This window comes from Natrix helvetica (assembly GCF_964273705.1).
Source record: "Natrix helvetica genome assembly, chromosome: 5".
NCBI lineage: Eukaryota > Metazoa > Chordata > Lepidosauria > Squamata > Natricidae > Natrix > Natrix helvetica.
Genome location: NC_138551.1, coordinates 145,055,340 through 145,078,628, shown reverse-complemented (window position 1 = coordinate 145,078,628; position 23,289 = coordinate 145,055,340). Strand labels below are relative to the sequence as shown.

Sequence of the window (23,289 nt, the reverse complement as noted above, 5' to 3'; positions counted from 1 at the left end):
GACACTGACCAGGGTGTGAATCATCTCCTGAGTATCTTCTTTACTCTGCTGAAGCAGCGAGACCTGGAGAGGTCACCCAGTGATGTTAGAAGGCACCCAATGGGTTACTTGGGCCGAATTGGTCACCCTCCATAGGGCCTTCCTGCCCACCGCCATTAAACCAGCGTACCATACTGTCATGCAGTATGCGAGGACACTTTCTACGGTGGACTGATAGAAAAAGATCAGCGGTCCGGCAAAAGGGCAGCCATGGGAACTGGGGCGAGCAGACCGTTGGGTCAGCGTTTGGTAACCCGGCGTCTCCAGAAAGTATTTCTAGAGCTCTTGAGAATGCCAGAAATGGGGGAGGCAGAGAGGGGGAGGAGGCTGGAAGGAGGACTACCGTATTTTTCCGATTGCAAGATGCACCACGATTTTGAAGAGGCAAATTTTTTTAAAAAAAGTTTTTGCACTCTGTAGACCTCCCGTTTACTCTGAAAACAGGCCGGGTTTTTTCCCCAGAAAAAGGCATGAGTAGCCTTTAGGAGGCTTGTAGAGTGCTCCTAGGCAGGGAATGCGCCCCCCCCCCAAAAAAAAACCGAGCAGAAAACGGCCCGTTTTGCGAAAACAGGGCCAAAAAAGGTATGCATAGCCTTTAGGAGGCTTATAGAGTCTTCCTGGGGGCTGGGGGAGCAAAACTGAGCAAATAACGGCCCGTTTTTTGCTCATTTTTGCCCTCCCCAGCCCCCAGGAGCTCTCTGAAAGCCTCCTAAAGGCAATGCACGGCCATTTTTGCAAAGGGAGTGAGGTTTCGGGAGGCAAAAAAATGCTGTGTTCAGTGTATAAGACGCACCCAGATTTTCAGCCTCTTTTTTGAGGGAAAAAGGTCCATTTTATACTCCGAAAAATATGGTATTTCTCCTCCCCCCCCCCTTGGATCTTTCCTTCGCTCTCAGGGGCTGCTTCCGCTATCTTCGTCTTCAGGGTTTAGGCTTCCTCCTTCAGCCTGGCTGGTTACCTTCTTCTAATTTCTCCTTTTGTTTCAGGTTATTGTTTTGTTTTGTTTTGCCCTTAGAAGTAGAAGCTGTCTTTTTTTATATATATAATTTTTTTATTTTTTTCTTTAAAAAAGACAAAACAACACATACAGAACAAGAGCAAGGAGAGGAAAAAAAACACAATTTCATCAAGCATGTCGTTTGGTTACAAGTTTTGGTGCAGCGGTTTTTACAATTAAAAAACTTATCCTTTCTTTTCTTTTCTTTTTATATGTGTTAAGCTTTAACTATGAAACAGACTACCTACTTATACGATATAAGAATAATAAGGTATTTAATATATAAGAGTGAGATGATTTAAACTGTTAGGTATGATTGTAGCTGGTGACTATTTTATCATATAAAATGCTATAATGACGATGTAATGAATAATGGATATAAATATAGACTGAAATACTTAATGACCACATGGATTGACAAATAATAATGGAAAATTATATTTGGAGTTGTGGATGATTGGAAACTCTATGGCTAATGGAAAGTAGAAATGTCATATGAATTAATGAGAACATTTTTGACTTAATCCTTATTCTTATCTTTTAGAGATCGGTGATATAATTTTATAAAGACTTATTGTTACCTAGTAGATAATTATGGATGTAAAGAAACAAGGGTTGTCAGAAATGAAAGAATATTAATGGTAACTTGAACACACAATGCTCAATGAAACATTTAACTATGTTTAGAAGTAGAAGCGGTCTTGTCCTTCGGGGTACTGATATATAGAGTGGCTCAGTTGCTTTGAGCACTTTTAACAAACTGCTGGAGGAAGAAGAAGACCATGCTGCTGGCTAAGGGGCTGCCCTTGGAGGGGAGAGGTCCAAGTTGGAAAAGCCACTAATGCAAGCTCTGTGGGGAAGGGGCATTTTTTCCGCTTGCTGCCCAAAGCAAATTAGATCCATCCCCAGTCTTGCTGCTTTCCCTCCACTTCCAGGTGTCGCCCACCAGTGTTACCACGGCTTTATCAAGTCCGTCCAGGAAGGGCACATTCAGTGGGAGAGCCGCACCTATCCCTATCCCGGGACTCCCATCACTCAGCGCTTCTCTCACAGTAAGTACTAACTGGCTTGGGGCCCTTAGCCCCGTGGGGAAGCCCAGGCTCTTAACCTTTCCCGCAGAGGCTGGATGGGGGGGGGGGTCACAGGCTGTGGGGAGGCTGCAGCACTTGAGAGCCGAGGCCCCTCGCTTAGCTTAGCTGGGAAACGGAAGGTTCCAGAAGAAGCTGCTTCTGGAGTCGCCGCTACGGAGTCCGATCTCTCGCTGCTTGAACCCTTGTCCTAAGGCACCTCGGAAGGACGAGTCAATCTTCAGCCCGTCAGAATTGAACTGCTGGCTGTGGGCAAAGTTTGCCTTCCATATTTCATTCTAACCACTCGGCCACCTTGGCTTAGATAACGATAGCAATAGCACTTGAGCGTTATATACCGCCCCACGGTGCTTTGCAGCCCGCTCTGGGTGGTTGACAGAGTCAGCCTCTTGCCCCCCCCCCCCCCCCAATCTGTGTCCTCATTTGACCGACCTCGGAGGGACGGAAGGCTGAGTCAACCTTAAACCGATTAGGATCGAACGGTCGGCAGAATTAACCTGCGATACTGCCTTCTAACCACTCGTAATCCCACCGGATCCTGCAGGATAGGGTGGATGGATGGCGCTCAGGACGGAAGCGGGCCTTAAACAATACACAAAAAAGAATCGTTGGAGAAGCGCACACCTTGTGGGTTTTCAACGGAGAGAGAAATTGTGGCTTTTGCGGGGGGGGGGGAGTGTTGGGGCGTTGGCCGAAGCCGCTCTAAAGCCACCTGGGTTTTTTTTTGCTCTGCCGCTTTCTAGGTGCTTGTTACTACGATGCCAATCAATCCATGTATGTCTTTGGGGGCTGCACCCAAAGCAGTTGCAACGCAGCTTTTAACGACCTCTGGAGACTCGACCTGAACAGCAAGGAATGGATCCGGCCCCTGGCCTCAGGTGAGGTATCGCGGCTGGGGGCCTGAGGGGTCCCGATAGCTGCAGCAGCTGCCCCAAGAGGGATTTCTGGGGAAAAGAGCTACTTGGGAGGTCACCCACCGCCCCTGGGCTCTTGCCCACCACAGAGCAGCTGAGGGGGGGCTACCGGCTGCCTTCATGCTGGGAGAAACGTGACACCTGCAGCCAGGTGGAGGCAGACCTAGCCTTCTCTGCCTTTTGGTTGGGTGTCCCAGTAGCCTCTTCTCCTTCACAGCTGTCTAGCTATTGGGAGCGGAGACAGTATTATGGTGGGTAGGGGGGGGGAAGGGTTTGTTCTCCCTGCAAAAACGAGGAGGAAAGGGTTGTTGTTGTTAGTTGCGAAGTCATCGCAACCCCATGGACAATGTTTCTCCAGGCCTTCCTGTCCTCTACCTTCCTCTGGAGTCTGTTTAAGCTCACACCTCCTGCTTCGGTGGCTCCATCCAGCCACCTCCTTCTCTGCCGTCCCCTTCTTCTCTTGCCCTCCATCTTTCCCAGCATGAGGCTCTTCTCCAATGAGTCCTTCTTCCTTCTCATCAGGTGGCCAAAGTATTTGAGTTTCCTCTCCAGGATCTGGCCTTCTAAAGAGCAGTCAGGGTTGATCTCCTCTAGGACTGACCGGTTGGATCGCCTTGCAGTCCAAGGGACTTGCAGGAGTCTCCTCCAGCACCTGAGTTCAAAGGCCTCCATTCTTTGGCCTTCTTATGGTCCAACCTTCACAGCCATCCATTGCAACTGGGAAAACCATAGCTTTGACTAGATGCACTTTTGTTAGCAGGGTGATGCCTCTGCTTTTTAGGATGCTGTCTAGATTTGCCACCACTTTCCTCCCCAGGAGCAAGCCTCTTTTGATTTCTTGGCTGCAGTCCCCATCTCGCTGATTTTGGAGCCCAGGGAAATAAAATCTGTCACTACCTCCATTTCTTCCCCGTCTATTTGCCAGGAATTGAGAGGGCCGGATGCCATGATCTTGGTTTTCTTAATGTTGGGTTTCAAGCCAACTTTTGCACCCTCCTCCTTCCCCCGCATCAAGATGCTCTTTAGTTCCTCTTCACTTTGGTGGAAAGGGACACACACCACACACAAAATCTCCTGTGGGTGGCCTCCTTAAGGGCATCCAACCCCCTCGGGTGACTCTTAATCGGCCAATTCCGAAGGGATGACCTTGCTTAGCTCCTGTTTGTGGCCCCGGGAGGGGCGGGAAGCTCTCTGGCGGCCTTGCCCTGCTGCCTGCCTGTTCTCACCATCTCCTCCAGGCCCAAGGACTCCTTGGGCGTTCCCTGGGACAGGTATTTGATCAAGCTGATCAGACATGTCCCTGCTAGTTACAGCCACCAGCCAGAAAAAGAATGTGGGAAATCAGCAGGTTCTCACAATCCTCCAGTTCACACCAGGAGGGCAGCCCTTTGTCATAAGCTAAGACCTTTTTTTTTCCCTATTCAAATTCCAAGCTGTTTACTTGGGATTGCAAAATGCATTTTGGCTAGGTGCTCGGGAGGCCCGCCTTTAAAATAAGGTACTCGGGAGGCCTTTTAAATGTAGAAAGAGGCAGCGAGAATCCAGGCCCAAGGACGGTCTCCTTCCCTAACCCAAGGGTCAGCAACTGCGGCTCTGGAGCTGCATGTGGCTCCTTCATCCCTCTGTTGCAGCTCCCTCTTGCCGATTGGCTCCACAATTGATAGGGCTTTCGGTTAGGACAGGAAGCTGCGCTAGGAGGAGACTCTATGGTGGGGGAACCAGACTTCTGGTCAGCTCCAGGAATGTATAGGGATTTCGATTAGGACAGGTAGAGGAAAAAGGATGCTGAGCTAGGAAGCGACTCTATGGTCAGCTCCAGAATGTATGGGGATTTTGATTAGGACTGGTAGAGGAAAAAGGATGCTGAGCTAGGAAGAGACTCTATGGTCAGCTCCAGAATGTATAGGGATTTCGATTAGGACTGGTAGGGGAAAAAGGATGCTGAGCTAGGAAGAGACTCTATGGTCAGCTCCAGAATGTATAGGGATTTCGATTAGGACAGGTAAGAGGGAAAAGGATGCTGAGCTAGGAAGAGATTCTATGGTCAGCTCCAGAATGTATGGGGATTTCGATTAGGACAGGTAGAGGAAAAAGGATGCTGAGCTAGGAAGAGACTCTATGGTCAGCTCCAGAATGTATAGGGATTTCGATTAGGACAGGTAAGAGGAAAAAGGACGCTGAGCTAGGAAGAGACTCTATGGTCAGCTCCAGAATGTATAGGGATTTCGATTAGGACTGGTAGGGGAAAAAGGATGCTGAGCTAGGAAGAGACTCTATGGTCAGCTCCAGAATGTATAGGGATTTCGATTAGGACAGGTAAGAGGGAAAAGGATGCTGAGCTAGGAAGAGATTCTATGGTCAGCTCCAGAATGTATGGGGATTTCGATTAGGACAGGTAGAGGAAAAAGGATGCTGAGCTAGGAAGAGACTCTATGGTCAGCTCCAGAATATATGGGGATTTCGATTAGGACAGGTAGAGGAAAAAGGACGCTGAGCTAGGAGTAGACTCTATGGTGGGAGAACCGGACTTCTGGTCGGCTCCACAATTGATAGGGATTTCGGTTAGGACAGGTAGAGGAAAATGGACACCGCGCTAGGAGGAGACTCTATGGTGGGATAACTGGACTTCCGGTTGGCTCCACAATTGATAGGGATTTCTGGAGAATTTTTGGAGAAAAGGGGGGACTTTTTTGAGGTTTGAGACTGGGGACAACTTCCATCTCTTCAGGAAGGCATTGGCCGATCTCTGCAGCCCAGTTTTTCAGAAAAGAGCCTGCCCAAAGGGCTCCCGTCTGCTCAGAAAGAAGCACCCCTGGGTGGCTTGTATCACATTCCGGCAAGTGCCGCATTCTCTGCAGTTCCCCTGTGAATTTTTTGGAAAGCAGTACCTGGTCCCCAGGTGTGGCAGGTGTTTTTTTTCCCCAGAGTAGGGAGGTTCTACCGCGCTCTCGTGCCTTATTTAGAAAGTTAGTCCAAAAGATTTTTTAAGCCTTTGTTGGCAGCCTTGCGATGATTATTTCCCTTCCTTCAATTCAAAACCTTTTATCATCAGAGTACAACGTGTGTGCAATGCGATTGGCTGAGCCTCCTTTCGTGCACCCCCACACCCAACACAATACAACCCACGGTGAAAGACAAACAAACAAAGATTCCCTAGCCCAGTGAATCCTAACACGCAACCAGCCCTATTGCACCATATGAACTTTTCGCAAGTCAATCGTACTCTGTTGCTGTCGTTATTTTTCATTCAGGAGTCAGACCGCCCACGATAAAAACTATTCTTCAGCCTGTTTGTGCGGCTGCCTATATATATAAATATAAATATAAATATATAAAAAACACTTTTTTTCTAATTCTTTTAACACAATTATCATCTAGCCAACATTTCCACATCGGTATACCTCCATTCTACTATTTTCATCCATACGTGCGTTTATATACTTCTTTTATGCATTTTGATCTACTAATTTATCTACATTGCCTCTTCTATCCATACATATGTACGTATACTTCTTTTATACATATTAATCTACCAATCTCCTAATTTGTATACAATACACCTAATATCTATGTATGTGTGCATATATTTCTCTTATACCTATTAATCTATTAGTGTGCTATTTTATATACAATACATCTTACATCTATCTATGTGTGCATATATTCCTCTTATACCTATTAATCTATTAGTGTACTATTTTATATACAATACATCTTATATCTATGTGTGCATATATTCCTCTTATACCTATTAATCTATTAGTGTACTATTTTATATACAATACATCTTATATCTATGTGTGCATATATTCCTCTTATACATATTAATCTATTAGTGTACTATTTTATATACATCTTATATCTGTATATGTGTACATATATTCCTCTTATACATATTAATCTATTAGTGTACTATTTTATATACATCTTATATCTGTATATGTGTACATATATTCCTCTTATACATATTAATCTATTAGTGTGCTATTTTATATACAATACAGCTTAGGTTCTTTTATCTTGTTCCTCTATGCGGCTTTGTCATTATTTTCTCATTTCTTAATCTTTCTTCCCTTACTGCTTTCTTATTCTTTACATCTTTCCTCTATTTATACCATATTTTCCATACCAAGTAATAATGCGTCTGCTTATGCTTCTGTATCTCCTTCCCGATGGCAGGAGAATAAAGAACTGCCGACCAGGGTGAGAGTCGTCCCTGAGGATTTTCCTCACTCTTCTAAAGCAGCGAGCCCTAGCGAGGTCATCTAATGGTATCAGGGGGGCACCCCACAATGTTTTGTGCTGGGCTCGCCACCCTCTGTAGTGTCTTTCTACCCTTGGCTGTCCGTTCCCTCCATTCCCAAATTCCTGGCAAAGCATTCTTAGAGCTAAATTGGGCCTTTCTCACACTTCCCTTTGAAATGCTGCTTTAAAAAAAAAAACCCGACAACTTTATTGCTTAAGGAGAGCAGCGTTTATAGTTTTCCGGAGCCTGTTTTCTCCTCTCTTCCTCTCCCCACTCCCCCCCTCACACACAATTGAGGTGATTAAATGACCGTGAGAGCTGAATTTCGCAAAGACAGGCTTCCTTCCGGCAAATGAAAGCAAGGCGTTTCTCTTACGGGCGCCTGGAAATTCAGCCCGCTTCTGGGACACGGGCCTCAGACTGGTAGGAAAGGGAGCCTGTCGCCTGCCTCTTCGTGGGCCTTGGGGTAACCTGGAGGATCCTCATTGCCCCCTTTTTCTCCTTGATCGCTGCTAGGTTCCCTTGGGCTCCCCTGCTGTTTTTGGGTTGTTTTCCCGAGCACCCCAGCGGGGCAAAGGGGGCTATTTTGGGGCCAGACCTTTCCACCTCCTGCGGAATTCAGTTGCTTTCTCTGGGGAATTGCGCTCCCCCCCTCGCTGGGTGTCGCGTCTCTAACTTTAGCTACCTATTTTAGAAAAGTCTGAGATGGTTCGTTTTTATAGGCCCCCGGGCCATAAATAGACCCCTTCCCAATTAGGATCCCTGGGGTCACAGTTGAACATGTCAATAGCGCCAAGTTCCCACTGGCTCCCACCCTACCCCCCGCACGTACCTTTCTCGTACTGTTTTTGGGAGGGGGCAATGGACTACCCTCACCCCTGTTTTCTCAGAGGGAGAAGAGCTTCCTGGTGGTCTGGCCTTAGTGTATTCTTGGCTTCCTTTTTTTGGAATCAGCCCCCTTCAACGTCTCAGCAAGTCTTAGAGACAGGGTTGAAGGTAGACAGAGGCTCTGGACTCTGCCCAGCGGTGGCTCTCCTGCTCTCCTTGGCAGGAGCATCGTCCCCTGAAATTTGGAAAGAGGATAAGTAGCTTTGAACATGGAGAGTTGGTGCGGCGGCCTAGAGGTGGAGCTCTCGCCTCACAATCAAGAGGCTTGTGAGTTGACACGGTGGCTAAGACGCTGAGTTTTCCAATCAGAAAAGTGGGCAGTTTGAATCCCTAGCGCCACGTAATGGAGTGAGCTCCCATGACTTGTCCCAGCTTCTGCCAACCTAGCATTTCGAAAGCACGTTAAAAATGCAAGTAGAAAAACAGGAACCACCTTTGGTGGGAAGGTAACCTGGTTCCGTGGGCCTTTTGCATGGAGTCATGCCGGCCACATGACCACGGGGACGTCTTCGGACAGCTGTGGCTCTTCGGCTTTGAAACGGAGATCAGCACCGCCCCCTAGAGTCAGGAACGACTAGCACATATGTGCGAGGGGAACCTTTACCTTACCTTAGAGGCAGATATTTCTCACTCTGGGAGCAATGAGAATACATCTGCTGATTATAACTCCGCATTGGCAACAGGAAGGGCATCGGGCCACTTAGCTCCATTCCGTTGCCCAGACACCACTCCGCAAGAGATGATGGGGTCATTAAAAGAAGAAGATAATGATGATGATAAGTAGCTTTAAACATAGCAGCCCAAAGCACTCCGCTCACCCTACTGCTTCCCACTGAGCTGACTAGCAGCCAAGCACCCCCCCCCCCCCCGGGCTATATGTTATCGGGCTTCCCTTTGGGATCCCTGAGCCATTAACCATCTGTAGGGAAGGATACGGGTAGTCCTCGACCTACAACAGCCCGTTCAGTGACTGTTCAAACGGCCCTGGGAAAAAAGTGACTCACAACCGTTTGTCACAGTTACGACTTTTCCAGCATCCCCGCGATCGGGGGGGGGGTGTCAAAATCCAGGCGCTTGGCCACCACTTCGTATTTTATGAGGGTCACGGTGTCCCCCGTGTCCTGACCAGCAAAGTCCGTGGGGGGGAAGAAGCCAGATTTCACTTCACAACCGGGTGACTTAACTCATCAACCGGGTGGCCTAACTCCAGCTCTCCCACCTCAGTCTGTATTTTTTAAAATTTTACGGGTTGGTCTTAAAGCTAAGTTTTTAATTTTTATAAATTTGTACAGGGGTTTAAAGTTTAATCCGGTTTTAATTATATTTATTGTTATCTGTATGGTTTTTAATTTGGTACCTGTACACCGCCCCGAGTCCCTTCGGGGAGAGGGGGCGGTCTAGAAATCAAATAAAATAATAAATAAATAAATGATCAACTGCGGCGACTCACTTAACAGCGGAGACAAGAAAGGTCGTGAAACGGGGCAAAAGACGCTCGACAAACCTCTCGCTTAAGAACATACATTTTGGGCTCCTTTGTGGCCGCAAGTCAAGGACTACCTGCATTGTTGTTCTTCCTTCCCACCCCCTCTCCCTGCTTGAGTGCCCCTTCCCTCATTGATAGCTCTTTGGCAATACTGAGGGAGTGGCACATTTATGCTGCGGGAAATAAATAGCTGTGAAGAGAACAATCTTAGCAATAGTGTTCTCGGGGAACCTGTTTTTACTGCATACAAAATCAGTCACCTAAACTAGAGGAGGAACATGTCAAAGAAACTATGGTCGCCTGGGCGAAAAATTTCGGTTACAATGTGGAATTGGCTAAGTGGGAAAAACTTTGGATACTTAATCAGAAACTAACATTGGCTACGGCGTATAAAGAAAACCTTTACAAGATGTTCTACTGATGGCATCTCCCGCCAGCACGGCTTTCTAAAATGTTCAAAAATCTGGCCCCAAATTGTTGGAAGTGTAAAAAAACACCAGGCACTTTCTACCATATGTGGTTGGACGTGCAATGAGGCAAAAAAATATTGGAAAATGATTCAATCGTGGTTAGAACAAATGGTGGGAGAACAAATTATGTTTAAACCAGAAACTTTTCTCCTAGGCATAATACCGGAGGGGTTTAAGAAAGATACACTCTATCTAATTATGCATATACTGACTGCAGCGCGCATAACCTATGCACAGTATTGGAAAAAAGAAAATACACCATCAGAGCTAGATATAATCAGAAAAGTGTTGGCCTGTGCAGAAGCAGATAGGCTCACTTTGGAACTTAAAAATAAAGGGGAATAAGAATATTTCGAGGTATGGAATAGATTTTATGATTGGTATAAGACAAGATGACAAGACTGGAACAAATGTGTATATTGTGATCGAACAGAAGGACAGACAATGTATTAAGTAGAATGACTGTTAATGGTTGAAACTAGCTGTACATAATGTGAATATATGATCACCCCGACTCCGCTGCATTGCATTGTTTTAAATGTAAAAACAATATATATATATATATATATATATATATATATATATATATATATATATATATATATATATATATATATATATATATATATATATATATATATATATATATATATATATATATATATATATATATATATATATATATATATAAACAAAATCAGTCACCTCTATAAAAGGCTGGGCGGGGGGGGGGAGAGGCAGGAGGTGTCTTATCAGCCTCCAAGTCAGAATTAGACACCTGCCTCCAAGAAAGTGTTCCTTTGAAGACAAAACCATGGATTGTGGCGAACAAGTTGCACGGTTCAAATTGTTTTGGCAGGTTATTTCAAGTCAGTTGGCGAGGGCGTCCTACGAGAAAGGAAACCAGGGGGCATAAAAATCGATGGGTTTTTTTAAAAATAAAAAAAAAATCTGCTTTTTTCCCCAAATTTAAATCTGCTTTTTTTTTAAAATAGCATATCGCCTTTATTGTCATTGTACATCATGAACCCATTTCGTCGTATATATTTTGTGCAATGGCCATAAAGCCTATACGATGTATACAACGAAATTGGTTTTAGCCTCACTGGGGCAATCCGGGACAACAAATACAAACAACATAAATGGTATAAAGAATAATCCCTCTGCCAGTAATTAGGAAAAAAGAAAAAGAAAGAAAAATGAAAACTAGTCTTACGTTTCCGAATTTATTTTAATCAATAAAGATTGTTTTCTACCTAAGATACATTCATACTTTAGTTTGTTCAGCATGAAATGGAGCTTACCGTATTTTTTGGAGTGTACGACGCACCTTTTTCCCTCAAAAAAGAGGCTGAAAATCGTGAGTGCGTCTTATACACTGAATGCAGCATTTTTGGCCTCCCAAAACCCTGCCCCCTTTTTCAAAAATGGCCGTGCATAGCCTTTAGGAAGCATGTAGAGCACTCCTGGGGGCTGGGGAGAGCAAAAATGAACAAACAACAGGCCATTTTTTTGCTCATTTTGCCCCCCCCCCCACCAGCCCACAGGAGCACTCTACAAGCCTAAAGGCTATGCATGCCCCCCCTTTTATTTTTTTACAAAAACTGGCCCATTTTTGTGAAAAACGGGCCGTTTTGGGAAGGTCCGTTGTCAACAAGGCCCCCCTCATTAATGAGTTGATCTCAGAGGGGGAGCTGGACCTTGCAGGGATAACGGAGACCTGGTTGGGCCACGAGGGTGGTTTACCCCTCGTGGAAATGTGCCCACCGGGTTTCCGTGCATTCCATCAGCCCCGGGCCCTGGGTAAGGGTGGTGGGGTGGCGGTGGTTATATGGGAAGGTCTGGAGCCAAGAGAGTTCACTGTGCCTCAGATATCCGGGTGTCAGTCCCTTGGTGTGAAATGGGGCCCAGGGAGGCAGTGGGGCTTGCTGATTGTATACTTGACTCCTCGCTATGCATCAGCAGCCCTGCCTGAGCTCCTCGAGCTGATCTCAGAAACGGCAGTTGAGACCCCCAAACTTATGGTTATGGGGGATTTCAACTTGCCGTCGACGGGGGAAGCGTCCGACGTGGCTCGGGAGTTCATGGCTTCCATGACAGCCATGGACCTGACCCAATTAATTCAGGGCCCCACACACGAGGGCGGTCACACACTGGACCTCGTTTTTGTATCTGGGCAGTGGACGAGTGATCTGGGAATAGGGGATTTGGTTATTACCCCCCTGTCATGGTCAGATCACTCATCTCTCCGGCTCGACTTCCCTGGCGCTACCCCCCACCGCGGGGAGGCGGAAACAGACTGTCTAAGTTGGTACCACCCCAGGCGCCTGATGGAACCGGATAGATTCCAGACGGAGCTTGGGCCACTTCCTGTAGCCCTGACCCGCTCTCGGTCGGAGGACCTAGTGGCCGCCTGGAATGGGGCGGCTGCTGGGGCCTTGGACCGGGTTGCACCTTTGCGGCCTCTCCTACGGCAACGAACCACCCTGGCTCCTTGGTTCACCGAGGACCTAAGGGTGATGAAACGCCATAGGAGACGCCTAGAGAACAGGTGGAGGTCCTTGCGCTCCGAATCTGATCGAACACAGGTAAGAGCCTATTCACGGACCTACCTTGTGGCATTAAGAGCGGCCAAACGTAGACATTGTGCCGCTCTTATTGCGTCCGCCGATAACTGCCCTGCTGCCCTGTTTCGGGTGACCCGCTCCCTCTTATCACAGAGGCCGCGGGAAGCCCCTTTACAGGGCAGAGCAGAGGAGTTTGGAGAATATCTGCAGGACAAAATCGCTCAGATCCGGAGTGGATGGGCCCCCTTCAGTGGACCGGAGGAGTCGTCAACAGCGAGTCTTGAGAGACCATTCTGGGAGGAGTTTGATTCTGTTGCCCCCGAGGATTTGGACAGGTTACGTGGACGGCTGCGAGCCACTACATGTTTATTGGACCCGTGCCCCTCCTGGCTGGTACTGGCATCCTGGGAAGTGACACGAGGCTGGCTCCTGGGCCTAGTAAACGCCTCATTGGGTGAGGGGTCCTTACCGGCCGTCTTGAAAGAGGCGGTGGTGAAGCCCTTACTCAAGAGGCCTTCCCTGGACCCGACGGAACTAGCTAATTATCGTCCTGTCTCCAACCTTCCCTTTCTAGCGAAGGTTGTAGAGAATGTGGTGGCACAGCAGTTCCCACGACACCTGGAAGAAACCGACTATCTAGACCCGCGCCAGTCCGGTTTTCGACCCGGTCACAGCACGGAGACGGCCTTGGTTGTGTTGGTTGATGATCTCTGGAGGGCCAGAGATAGAGGTTGTTCCTCCATCCTGGTCCTATTAGATCTGTCAGCGGCTTTTGATAGCATCGACCATGGTCTCCTATTGCGCCGGCTGGAGGGGATGGGAGTTAGGGGCACCGTTTTGCGGTGGTTCGGCTCCTACCTCTCCGACCGGACGCAATGTGTGTTGGCAGGGGGGCAGAGGTCGACCCTGAGGTCACTCACCTGTGGGGTGCCGCAGGGGTCGGTCCTCTCGTGCCTTTTGTTCAACACATATGTGAAGCCACTGGGCGAGATCATCCGTGGTTTTGGGGTTGGATACCATCTGTACGCTGATGACACTCAGCTGTACATTTCCACCCCAAACCACCCCAACGAGGCTGTCGAAATGATGTCCCGGTGTTTGGAAGCCGTCCGGGTCTGGATGGGGGACAACAGACTCAAGCTTAACCCCTCCAAGACAGAGTGGCTGTGGTTACCGGCACCTCGGTTCAACCAGTTGATTCCATCACTGGCCATAGGGGGCGAACAACTGCCCCCTGTGGAACGGGCGCGCAATTTGGGCGTCCTCCTAGATGCCCGGCTGTCGATGGATGACCATGTGGCAGCCCTGGCAAGGGGGGCGTTCCACCAGGTTCGCCTGGTGTGCCAGTTGCGCCCCCTATTGGACCGGGACGCCTTACGCACAGTCACTCATGCGCTGGTGACGTCTCGTCTGGACTACTGCAATGCTCTCTACATGGGGCTCCCCTTGAGATGTACCCGAGGACTACAGCTAGTTCAGAATGCGGCCGTGCGGGCTATCATGGGCAGTACTAGGTACTCCCACATAACACCTCTCCTGCGTGAGCTGCACTGGCTGCCTGTGGTTTTTCGGGTGCGTTTCAAGGTGCTGATTACCATCTTCAAAGCGCTCCATGGCACAGGACCTAGTTACCTGCGGGATCGCATCCTACCGCATACATCCCTGCGACCAATTCGCTCTCACAGGAAGGGACTCCTCCGGGTGCCGTCCACCAAGCAATGCCAACGGGCGGCGCCTAGGAGTAGAGCCTTCTCTGTGATGGGCCCAACCCTCTGGAATGACCTCCCCCCCCGATATTAGAACTACTACTGACTTCCACTCCTTCCGACAAAAACTTAAGACTCACCTGTTTCAATTAGCCGGCCTGCCCCATTTATAGTTCCACTCCTACCTCCTGGCGGATATTTTTATTTGGGATAGTTTTTAGGGTTAATGTTTCGTAAATTTTTAAAATTTTAATCTAACTTAAACTAAATCTGTACAGTGAACTATTGCTACCTCCTCCAGTCCTATATTTATTTTATTTATCTTATATTTATACTATGTATATTTATTGTTCAATTGTTTTAATATGACTGTACACCGCCCCGAGTCTCTTCTGAGAGAGGGGGGGGGGGTCTAGAAATTGAATAAAGTTAAGTTAAGTGAGATCTGCAGAGTGCAAAAACGTTTTTTTTTAAAATTTGTCTCTTAAAATCTATATTCTGTAGTATTGGGACTGTCCGTGAGTCAACAGAGGGTCAGAGGAGGACAGAGGTGACAGTGGCTCTTTAAAAAATGTCGATTTAAATCGAGCCATTTTAAATCGAGCCTTTTCACTAGCGACTTAAACCGTGATTCAAATCGACTCGATTTAAATCAAATCCACCCTGGAGGAAACCACTCTGTCGAAAGGCGTCAGGCGGCGTTCAGCTGCAGCCTCAACCACCAGGCGAGAGCCCTCTTTGGGAACATCGCCTTAAAAACCACTCTGCCGTCGCAGGTTCCTACCCGTCGCCGAAAGCCGGAGCGACCCTTGTTGTGTATAAGGACCTGCTGGTGCTGTTTGGCGGCTGGACGCGGCCGAGTCCTTACCCCCTGCATCAGCCAGAGAGGTTCTTTGATGAAATACACACCTACTCGCCTTCCAAAAATTGGTAAGAAAGTTTAGCTGTTTCAGGCGCCTGATTTTCTCTGATAAAAGAGGTGGGCAGTAGCGCGTGCACCCATTGCCTTTTTGAGGGTCAACCCTCCTCTTCCTCCTCCAGGTGGAACTGTGTGGTGACCACCCACGGCCCTCCTCCAATGGCCGGCCACTCCTCCTGCGTGATCCAGGACCGGATGATTGTCTTCGGAGGCTCTCTGGGGTCACGGCAGATGTAAGTCTCCAACGCTCCTCCTTTTCTGAAGCTCCACGCTCCCTGAAAAGCCGTCCCAAGTTCCTCCCATCTCGCTCTCCCCCTGCAGGAGCAGCGACGTCTGGGTCCTCGATCTGGAGCACTGGACCTGGTCCAAACCGAACATCTCCGGGCCTGGGCCTCATCCGCGAGGAGGCCAATCCCAGGTAGCGTTCTGGCAGCTCTTTGTTGTGGCTCGCCAGCGGCCCCCAGAGCTGGCCGCAGATTCAGACAACAAGGAGGTTGAGGAGGAGCCTGGGCCAGTCCTGGAGTCTGGGGAAGGCTCTGATGAGGGCTCTGCGTCGGAGGCAGAGAGGGGGCCAGAGCCCTATGCCAGTTATCAGCTGCCTTCAGAGTCAGATATCAGTGAGGCAGATGAACAGCTGGAGCCTGTTCCCAGTGTGCGCATGCACAGAGTTGCCCGATGAAAGGAACAGCTAGGGAACAAGGGTCGACTTGGGAGTAAGGCCAGACGATGAATGGCCCCTCCCAGAGGAAATGAAAGGGGAGTGGAGTTTGCAGGAGACCATTAGTTCGCGTAATTGGTTCGCGACTCTCTGAGACTCCTTGCCAAGTTTTGCAGATCTTGGCCTGGCAGCTCTCCAAGCCAGAGAAGGTCTGGGACTAAATCCTCCCTCCAAAGGCTTTGCTGGATGTGAATGAGCAGAATTCACAATCAATTAATAAAAGCGGGTTTTTTTGGGACAAGGAGTTTGCTTCAGGCTCTTGGGAAGCCTCAATCAGAACACTCTTGCCGTAAATGGGGCAGGCAGAAACCGTCCCACTTTTCCTCCCAAGGAAACGAGTCTTCCAACAGTCAGATTAAAAGCCCTGACTTTTCCAGTAAGTATGAGAGGAAGGCAAGCAACTGCCCCTGGCGTGGTCCTTTCTGGCAGAAGCAGGAGATGGAAACTGAGACTGTTGGGCACAAAGTTTTGCCCAGAGGCAGGCCTTCCCAGAGCCAGAAGGTGCTGGGTGGGAGCAGGAACTGACAGACCATTTCCCACCAGAAATGGCATCATCCCAGAAGAGGCAACCTATTGTGGCCTGCCAGCTGCCACCCCTCCAGCAGCCGACTCGGAGGAGGAGGAGGTGTGGGAGTCAGGGTCAGCATCAAGGCAACCTGAGGGCCCCGAGGGGGAAGAGGGAATGGAGCTGTCAGAGAGGGAGAAACAGAGGTGGAGCCTGGGCCATCCGTCAGCCCTTAGATGGAAAGTCAACAGCCCCCAGGTCTGGAGGTGGCTGATGAGGAAGACGAGGAACAGCAGGGTCCAGTGTCTGATGCACGGATGCGCAGAAGGCAGAGGAGAGGAGAGCAGTGGAAATCTATGGGCCGGTCTTTGGGACGGAAGAGCCACCGCTGCTAGTGAAGCCCCACCCTAGCTCTGGGGATAAAAGGCAGAGGAGAGGAGAGCAGTGGAAATCTATGGGCCGGTCTTTGGGACGGAAGAGCCACCGCTGCTAGCGAAGCCCCGCCCTAGCTCTGGGGATAAAAGGCAGAGGAGAGGAGAGCAGTGGAAATCTATGGGCCTGTCCTTGGGACGGAAGAGCCACTGCTGCTAGCGAAGCCCCACCCTAGCTCTGGGGATAAAAGGCAGGGGGCGGAGATGAATAGATGTGGCAGACAACTATTCATCTTCTGGACGGACGTTAGCCTGTGTTTGAAAAAGAAACTTTTTTGCCAGGGCTGCCAGCATTCCTAATAAAAGCATCTTTTCTGAGGCTATGTCGTGTTTGGGGAACGCAACCGATTAGTCTTCCCTCCATAGATTTGTGATATTAACCTGGGCTTGCAGAGCGGGTGGGAAGGAATACCCTTGGCCCTCCTTCCCCATCAGCTGATGGCATCGCTGCCTGTGCCAGCCGGGCCTTCTTGGAGCTCCTTGGGTGATGTCTTTGGACTTTTCTTTCCCTGTTGTCATAGATTGTCATAGACGACGAAACCATCCTGGTCCTTGGGGGCTGCGGAGGTCCAAATGCGGTGAGTTGTCGACAAAGCTAGGGTCGTTCCGGCCATTCACCCCCCCCTTTTCTGCCCTTCCAAGACTTTTGTGCCTGGCGCGGCACAGTCTGTTTGAAAAGGCTCCGTCAACACAGGGGCAATGCACATCTTCAGGCCACTCTTTGCCCCCCCATAGCAAAGGTTTCCTCCTTGGGAAGTAAGGGTGGGCTACTGGGGGTTCGCACGGGTTCTAGCGAACCTCTAGCGAAGATTCTGCGCGGTTCGACAAACCCCCAAATCCCACTCCTGGCTGCCCTGCCCACCCCAACCCTCCCAGGAGTCTCCACACAGCCCGTTCATCATGCCAGGTAATGCAGGGCCCGTTTGGAGGCTTGGGGAGTGGCACACCCATCGGAGGTTCCAGAAGTGTGGAAACAGGCTTGTTTCTTGCCTCCGGAGCCCAGGGGAAGCAGTTTCCCATTTCCCGGAGGCTAGAGAAAAGCCTCCGGAGCCTGAGGATGGCAAAAAATAGGCCTACCGGACGTCTGGAAACGAGTCTAGGTGCCTCTGGAGCGCAGGGGGAAGAGGTTTTCACCCTCCTGGAAGCTCGAGGAAACCTCTGGAGCCTGGGAAGGGTGAAAAACACACACACACACACACACAGTGGTGCAGGAGGCTGAATAGGCCACGCCCACCCAGCAATGGGGCAGCGAACCCGTTGCTGCAAATTTTGCAGCCCACCTCCGTTGGGGAGGTGAGGCAGAAACCGTCTTCTCCAGAAGGAGGAAAGATGGAGCATGTCAGACAGGTGATCAAACCTTTCAGGACTGCAGAGTCTGCTCTCCGGAGAACAGTGGTAGTGGAGGGCCAGGCAGAAGCGGGGGGAGGGGGAAGAGGGTCCCGTCCTGCAGGTGTTTGAGCTTTTGCCCGATTTGCAGCTTTTCAAGGACGCCTGGCTGCTGCACATGAGATCCGACCGGCCGTGGGCGTGGCAGCCCCTGAAGGTGGAGAACGAGGACCACGGAGCCCCTGAGCTGTGGTGCCACCCGGCATGCAAGGTGAAACGGGAGGGAAGGGAGAAAGGGATCCCTGGTGAAATTCTCCTTCCTCTTCCTCTTAAGGCAGAAAGGGTGTGGGCCATGGGGGCGGGGCAGCTCCAATTTTAATAACGTGATGTAAGGCCCTAAACTAACAGTGGGCTGCTGGATGGGGCAATCATTTCACTGAGCAACAACGGGAGGCAGGGGAATGCCTGGCACTCTGCGTGGCAGTGGGGGGAATGCCCATAGGGATCCTTTCCTCTGCCCCTCCCTCCCGTCGAGACCAGCTGTTAGGAGTTTCTGGGGAGGCTGCTCTATAGAACTGTTGTGGCCTGCCAGTGGCCAGCAGAGCTGGCAGCAGATTCGGACAGTGAGGAGGTTGGGGAGGAACATGGGCCAGTCCTGGAATCTGGGGAAGGCTCTGATGAGGGCTCTGTGTCAGAGGCAGAGAAGGGGCCAGAGCTGACTGACAGTTATCAGCTGCCTTCAGAATCAGTGGGGCAGAGGAACAGCTGGAGCCTGTTCCCAGCGCGCATGCGCAGAGTGGCCAGACGAAGGGAACAGCTAAAGAACAGGGGTTGACTTGGGAGTAAGGCCACAGGTGAATGGCCCCTCCCAGAGGAAATAAAAGAGGAGCAAAAGGGGAGTGGAGTTTGTAGGAATTAGTTCGCTTAATTGGTTTGTGACTCTCTGAGACCCCTGGCCAAGTTCTGAAGCTATCGGCCTGGCAGCTCTCCAAGTCACATAAGGTCTGTGACTGTTAATCCTCCCTTGAAAGACTTTGCTGGATGTGAATGAGCAGAATTCACAGCAAATTAATAAAAAGGTTTTTTGTCGGGACCAGGAGTTTGCTTCAGGCTCTGGTGAATCCTAGGTCAGAACAGGAACGGGTCCTGTGTCCGTCCTGGCTTAGCTCTTTCTTTTCTTCCAGGTGGGGCAGTGCGTGGTCGTCTTCAGCCAAGCCCCCAGCGGGAGGGCGCCGCTCAGCCCTAGCTTGAACTCTCGTCCTTCTCCCATCAGCGCCACACCGCCCGCCCTGCTTCCCGAGACACGAGAATGCCGCTCTCAGTCTCCCGTTCGGACCGCCGACGAGGCTCCCTGCGTGAATGGCCGCTGGGGCACCCTGAGACCCCGGGGGCAGAGGCAGACGCCCTGCGAGTCCCGGGAAGGAAGCCTGTCGCCGGCCAGGGACGATAGTTCGCCGGTGCTGAATGGCAGCGAGGCCTTGTCTCCTGGCATCGCAGCCGCCACCACCACCATGGGTGGGGTTTCTCCAGACAGCCCTCTCCAGCTGCTCTCGCCCAGCACGGCTTCCGTCGCTGAAGGCTACGAGCTGAAGGCAGGCCTTTCTTTGGCACCCAGGCGGGGCTCTCTCCCCGATCAGAAGGACCTGCGCCTGGCAGCCGTAGACTTGAACTGGGAAGCCAAACCCCCTTCTCCGGTCTGCCAGCTGGATGGTGCGGAGAGCAGGACGGTTGGCACGATAGGCCTCAGGAATCCCCCGGATCAGACCAATGGCATTCACACCCCGCCTCATGTGTCCAATTCCCTGACAGGAGCTGTCTCTCCTAGCGCACTGCGGCGGAGCCTAGAGGCAGTCCAAGTGCTCTCTTCCAAGGCCCTGCCCACTCTGGCGGTCAGAAGCCCGCCCAGAGGGTCCTCGCCAGGGTCCCCAGGCAGCCAGAGCAGCGCCAACCCCACCGAAGCTGCTGTCTCTGCTACCGCTCGATCCAGCTCTGCCCAAGGAGACGCTCATGCCTTACCACCCATTGCTCGTCGCCTGGGCCATCACCCGCCTCAGTCACTGAACGTGGGCAAGCCCCTCTACCAGAGCGTGAACTGTAAGCCCATGCAGATGTACGTGCTGGACGTGAAGGAGGTCAAAGGGCGCGGACGGGTCCAGTGGAAGGTGTTCCATGGCAGCTCGGTGGTGGGGCCCCCCGAGACTAGCTTGCACACAGTGGTTCAGGGGCGGGGGGAAGTCATCATCTTTGGCGGCTTGATGGACAAGAAGCAGAACGTCAAGTACTATCCCAAAACAAACGCCTTGTACTTTGTGCGGGCAAAGAGATAATGCGGCCGGGGCCTCCTCCCATCTTCGGCTGCCCTAGCTCGGAGGCTCCCCTCAAGCAGTTAGCCCAGTCCCAGGCACGCTGTCAAGCAGGCTGTGAATGTGGCACTCCACCCACTAATAAAGAGATCTAAGCAAATGGCACCGAGGCTTTCCTCCAATTCCCGGCGTGGGGGCCAAAGCCCCTTTTCTACCCGAGAAAGGGCAAGTATGTGCCAGACTCAAAGATCCACCTCGGGAACACCTGGCCAAGCAGGACCTGGCTGTATCTGGGTAGCCTCTGAGCTGAGTGCCAGGCAGGCAGTCAGGCAGGGAGAAGAGGTCAGTTCCAATGCCACTGGGCAAATGCCAAGTTCCAAAGGGAAGTGGCCAGGTGGGGCACCAATGGGATGCCGCAGCCAGTTGGAGGTTTAAAGGACAGTCCAAAAGCCAACCCTCTTTTAAGGACAGCCACTTTCCACCCTTGCAGGATGCGGTGGCTCAGTGGCTAAGATGCTGAGCTTCTCAATCAGAAAGGTCGGCAGTTCGGGGGTTTGAATCCCTAGCGCCGCGTAATGGAGTGAGCTCCCGTGACTTGTCCCAGCTTCTGCCAACCTAGCAGTTCGAAAGCACATTAAAAAATGCAAGTAGAAAAATAGGGACCACCTTTGGTGGGAAGGTCACAGCGTTCCGTGCGTCTTTGGCGTTGAGCCACGCCGGCTACATAACCACAGAGACATCTTTGGACAGTGCTGGCTTTTCGGCTTTGAAACAGAGATGAGCACCGCCCCCTAGAGTCAGGAACGACTATGTGCAAGGGGAAAGTTTACCCTTGCAGCCTTCTCTAGCGCTTGAGGTGGGGGTGGGACTTTTAAGGGGGCCTCCAGGAGAAGCAGAAGCCCCCAAGGACCAGGAGCTCCCCACTCTTTGGGGCTCTGCCTATTCTCTCCGAGTGCAGCCTATGAGCCAAGGCTTCCCTTGCAGCGGGCCCCTCAAAACTTTTTAAACCAGGGGCGGGTGGGGAAAGGATTCACGGTCCCTCAGACTGTTGGTGGGGCTGGGGGACGTGGCTAGGCAGTCATGTGCCTGGGTTGGTGTGGCTTCCATGCCATTCCGCACTTAATGCCCTCAGACATCAAAATGCCACTGGTGTATTAACACTTTGCCCAAGTCAAGACTCCTTTGTCTCATTGTCTCTTAAGCCAGGGGTCGGCATATTTAAACACTCAAAGAGCCATTTGGACCCGTTTCCCACAGTAAAGAAAACACCGAGAGCCACAAAGGTCCTAACCGGAAGCCCCCCGTTCAATTCTGGAGCTGACCGGAAGTTCAGCTCCCCCACCATAGAGTCGTCTCCTAGCGCGGCGTACTTTTTCCTCTACCTGTCATAACGGAAAGCGCTATCAATTGTGGAGACAACTGGAAAACCCACCCCTTGCCATAGAGTCTTCTCCTGGTGCACTGTGCTTCTCTCCCGCCCACCGGAAGCTCCTCTCAAAATTGACGGAGCCACAGCAAAGAGCCACATGCAGCTCTAGAGCCACAGATTGCTGGCCCCTGACCTAAGGCATCTTATTTACTTAATAACACACACACACCCAAAAAAGGCAAAAGGGCGCAAACTTTTTTGCCCCTTGTCTAACTTCATTACAACAGCAGCTTCAGGCTCCTTAAAATAGGCCATTAAATATATATATATATATATATATATATATTAAGAGCCATGCATGGGCTGGAGCCCACCCACTCACCCTGCAGGGCAAGTGAAGGAGAGCTGATGGAATGAATGGCAGTTCCCACTCGCAATGCTTTGGCCTTTGAGGGGGTGGGAGGTTCAGGTCACCCTAGATAATCCGACAAAGCCCCAAATGAGGAAATTTGGACGGGGGGGGGGGGGTCAACAAACAAGCACACTTGCTATCAGCTATCTGACCCACTTTGCAAAAGAAGGGGGGAGGGCGGCACCTGCAGCTGGTAGGTGGCCCCAGTTGCTAAGACTGAGCTTGTCGATCGGAAAGGTTGGCAATTCGGTGGTTCGAATCCCTAGTACAGGTTTCCTGCGTGAGCAGGGGGTTGGACTAGATGACCTCCGAGGTCCCTTCCAACACTTACTGTTTCCTGAGGGTCAGACCAGGCTGTCGGCCAGGCCCCACGGCTTCAGCCAATTCCGACAGGTCAGGCAAGGGGGACACCATTGAGGGGGAGTCAGGGGGGGGGGGCATGGTCATGTCAGCCACCTCCAATGCAACATGTTTGAATATCTTTAACCATTTCTAAGTCTTGAATATCTAACGTTTCTCCGTCTTTGCTTCTGGTCACCCGAGGGGTGGGGGGGAGAAACTCTTAACGGTGGGGAGGGGGGGCTTTGGGCAGGGAAGTTGGCAAAGGGGGGGGGAGGGAGAGTGAGATGGGCTCCTGCCTGGCAGCTGCCCGCCATAGAAATCTTACGCCAGCCTTTTTAGCCCTGCGGCTTGGCTTGTGGCTTTTTCTCACACTCCCCTCGGGAGGCGGCCGGCTTTTCCTTTCCCAGCAGAGAGAAAGCTGCACTTCAACCAATCCATCAGAATAGAGCTGGAAGGGACCTTCGAGGTCTTCTAGTCCAGCCTTCTCCCCCCCCCCCCTTGCTCCAAGCACGAAACCCTATCAGCCATTTCAGACAAATAGTTGCCCAGTTTCTTCTTGAAAA

At 50.7% G+C, this 23,289-nt stretch overlaps 1 protein-coding gene across 2 annotated transcripts in view; it reads left to right on the top strand.

Annotated features, from left to right (window-relative positions):
* The window catches only part of FBXO42 (F-box protein 42), a 34,455-nt gene extending 13,687 nt beyond the window's left edge, over nt 1-20,768 (top strand). For both annotated transcript variants that reach the window (XM_081955272.1, XM_081955273.1), the window contains exons 3-10: nt 1,972-2,088; nt 2,868-3,002; nt 15,178-15,331; nt 15,443-15,553; nt 15,642-15,738; nt 17,496-17,552; nt 18,452-18,571; nt 19,485-20,768. In XM_081955272.1, coding sequence (XP_081811398.1) covers nt 1,972-2,088; nt 2,868-3,002; nt 15,178-15,331; nt 15,443-15,553; nt 15,642-15,738; nt 17,496-17,552; nt 18,452-18,571; nt 19,485-20,627 — 1,934 coding nt within the window. In that variant the 3' untranslated portion in view covers nt 20,628-20,768. The remainder of the gene's footprint in view (nt 1-1,971; nt 2,089-2,867; nt 3,003-15,177; nt 15,332-15,442; nt 15,554-15,641; nt 15,739-17,495; nt 17,553-18,451; nt 18,572-19,484) is intronic.
* The last annotated feature ends 2,521 nt before the right edge of the window (nt 20,769-23,289 follow it).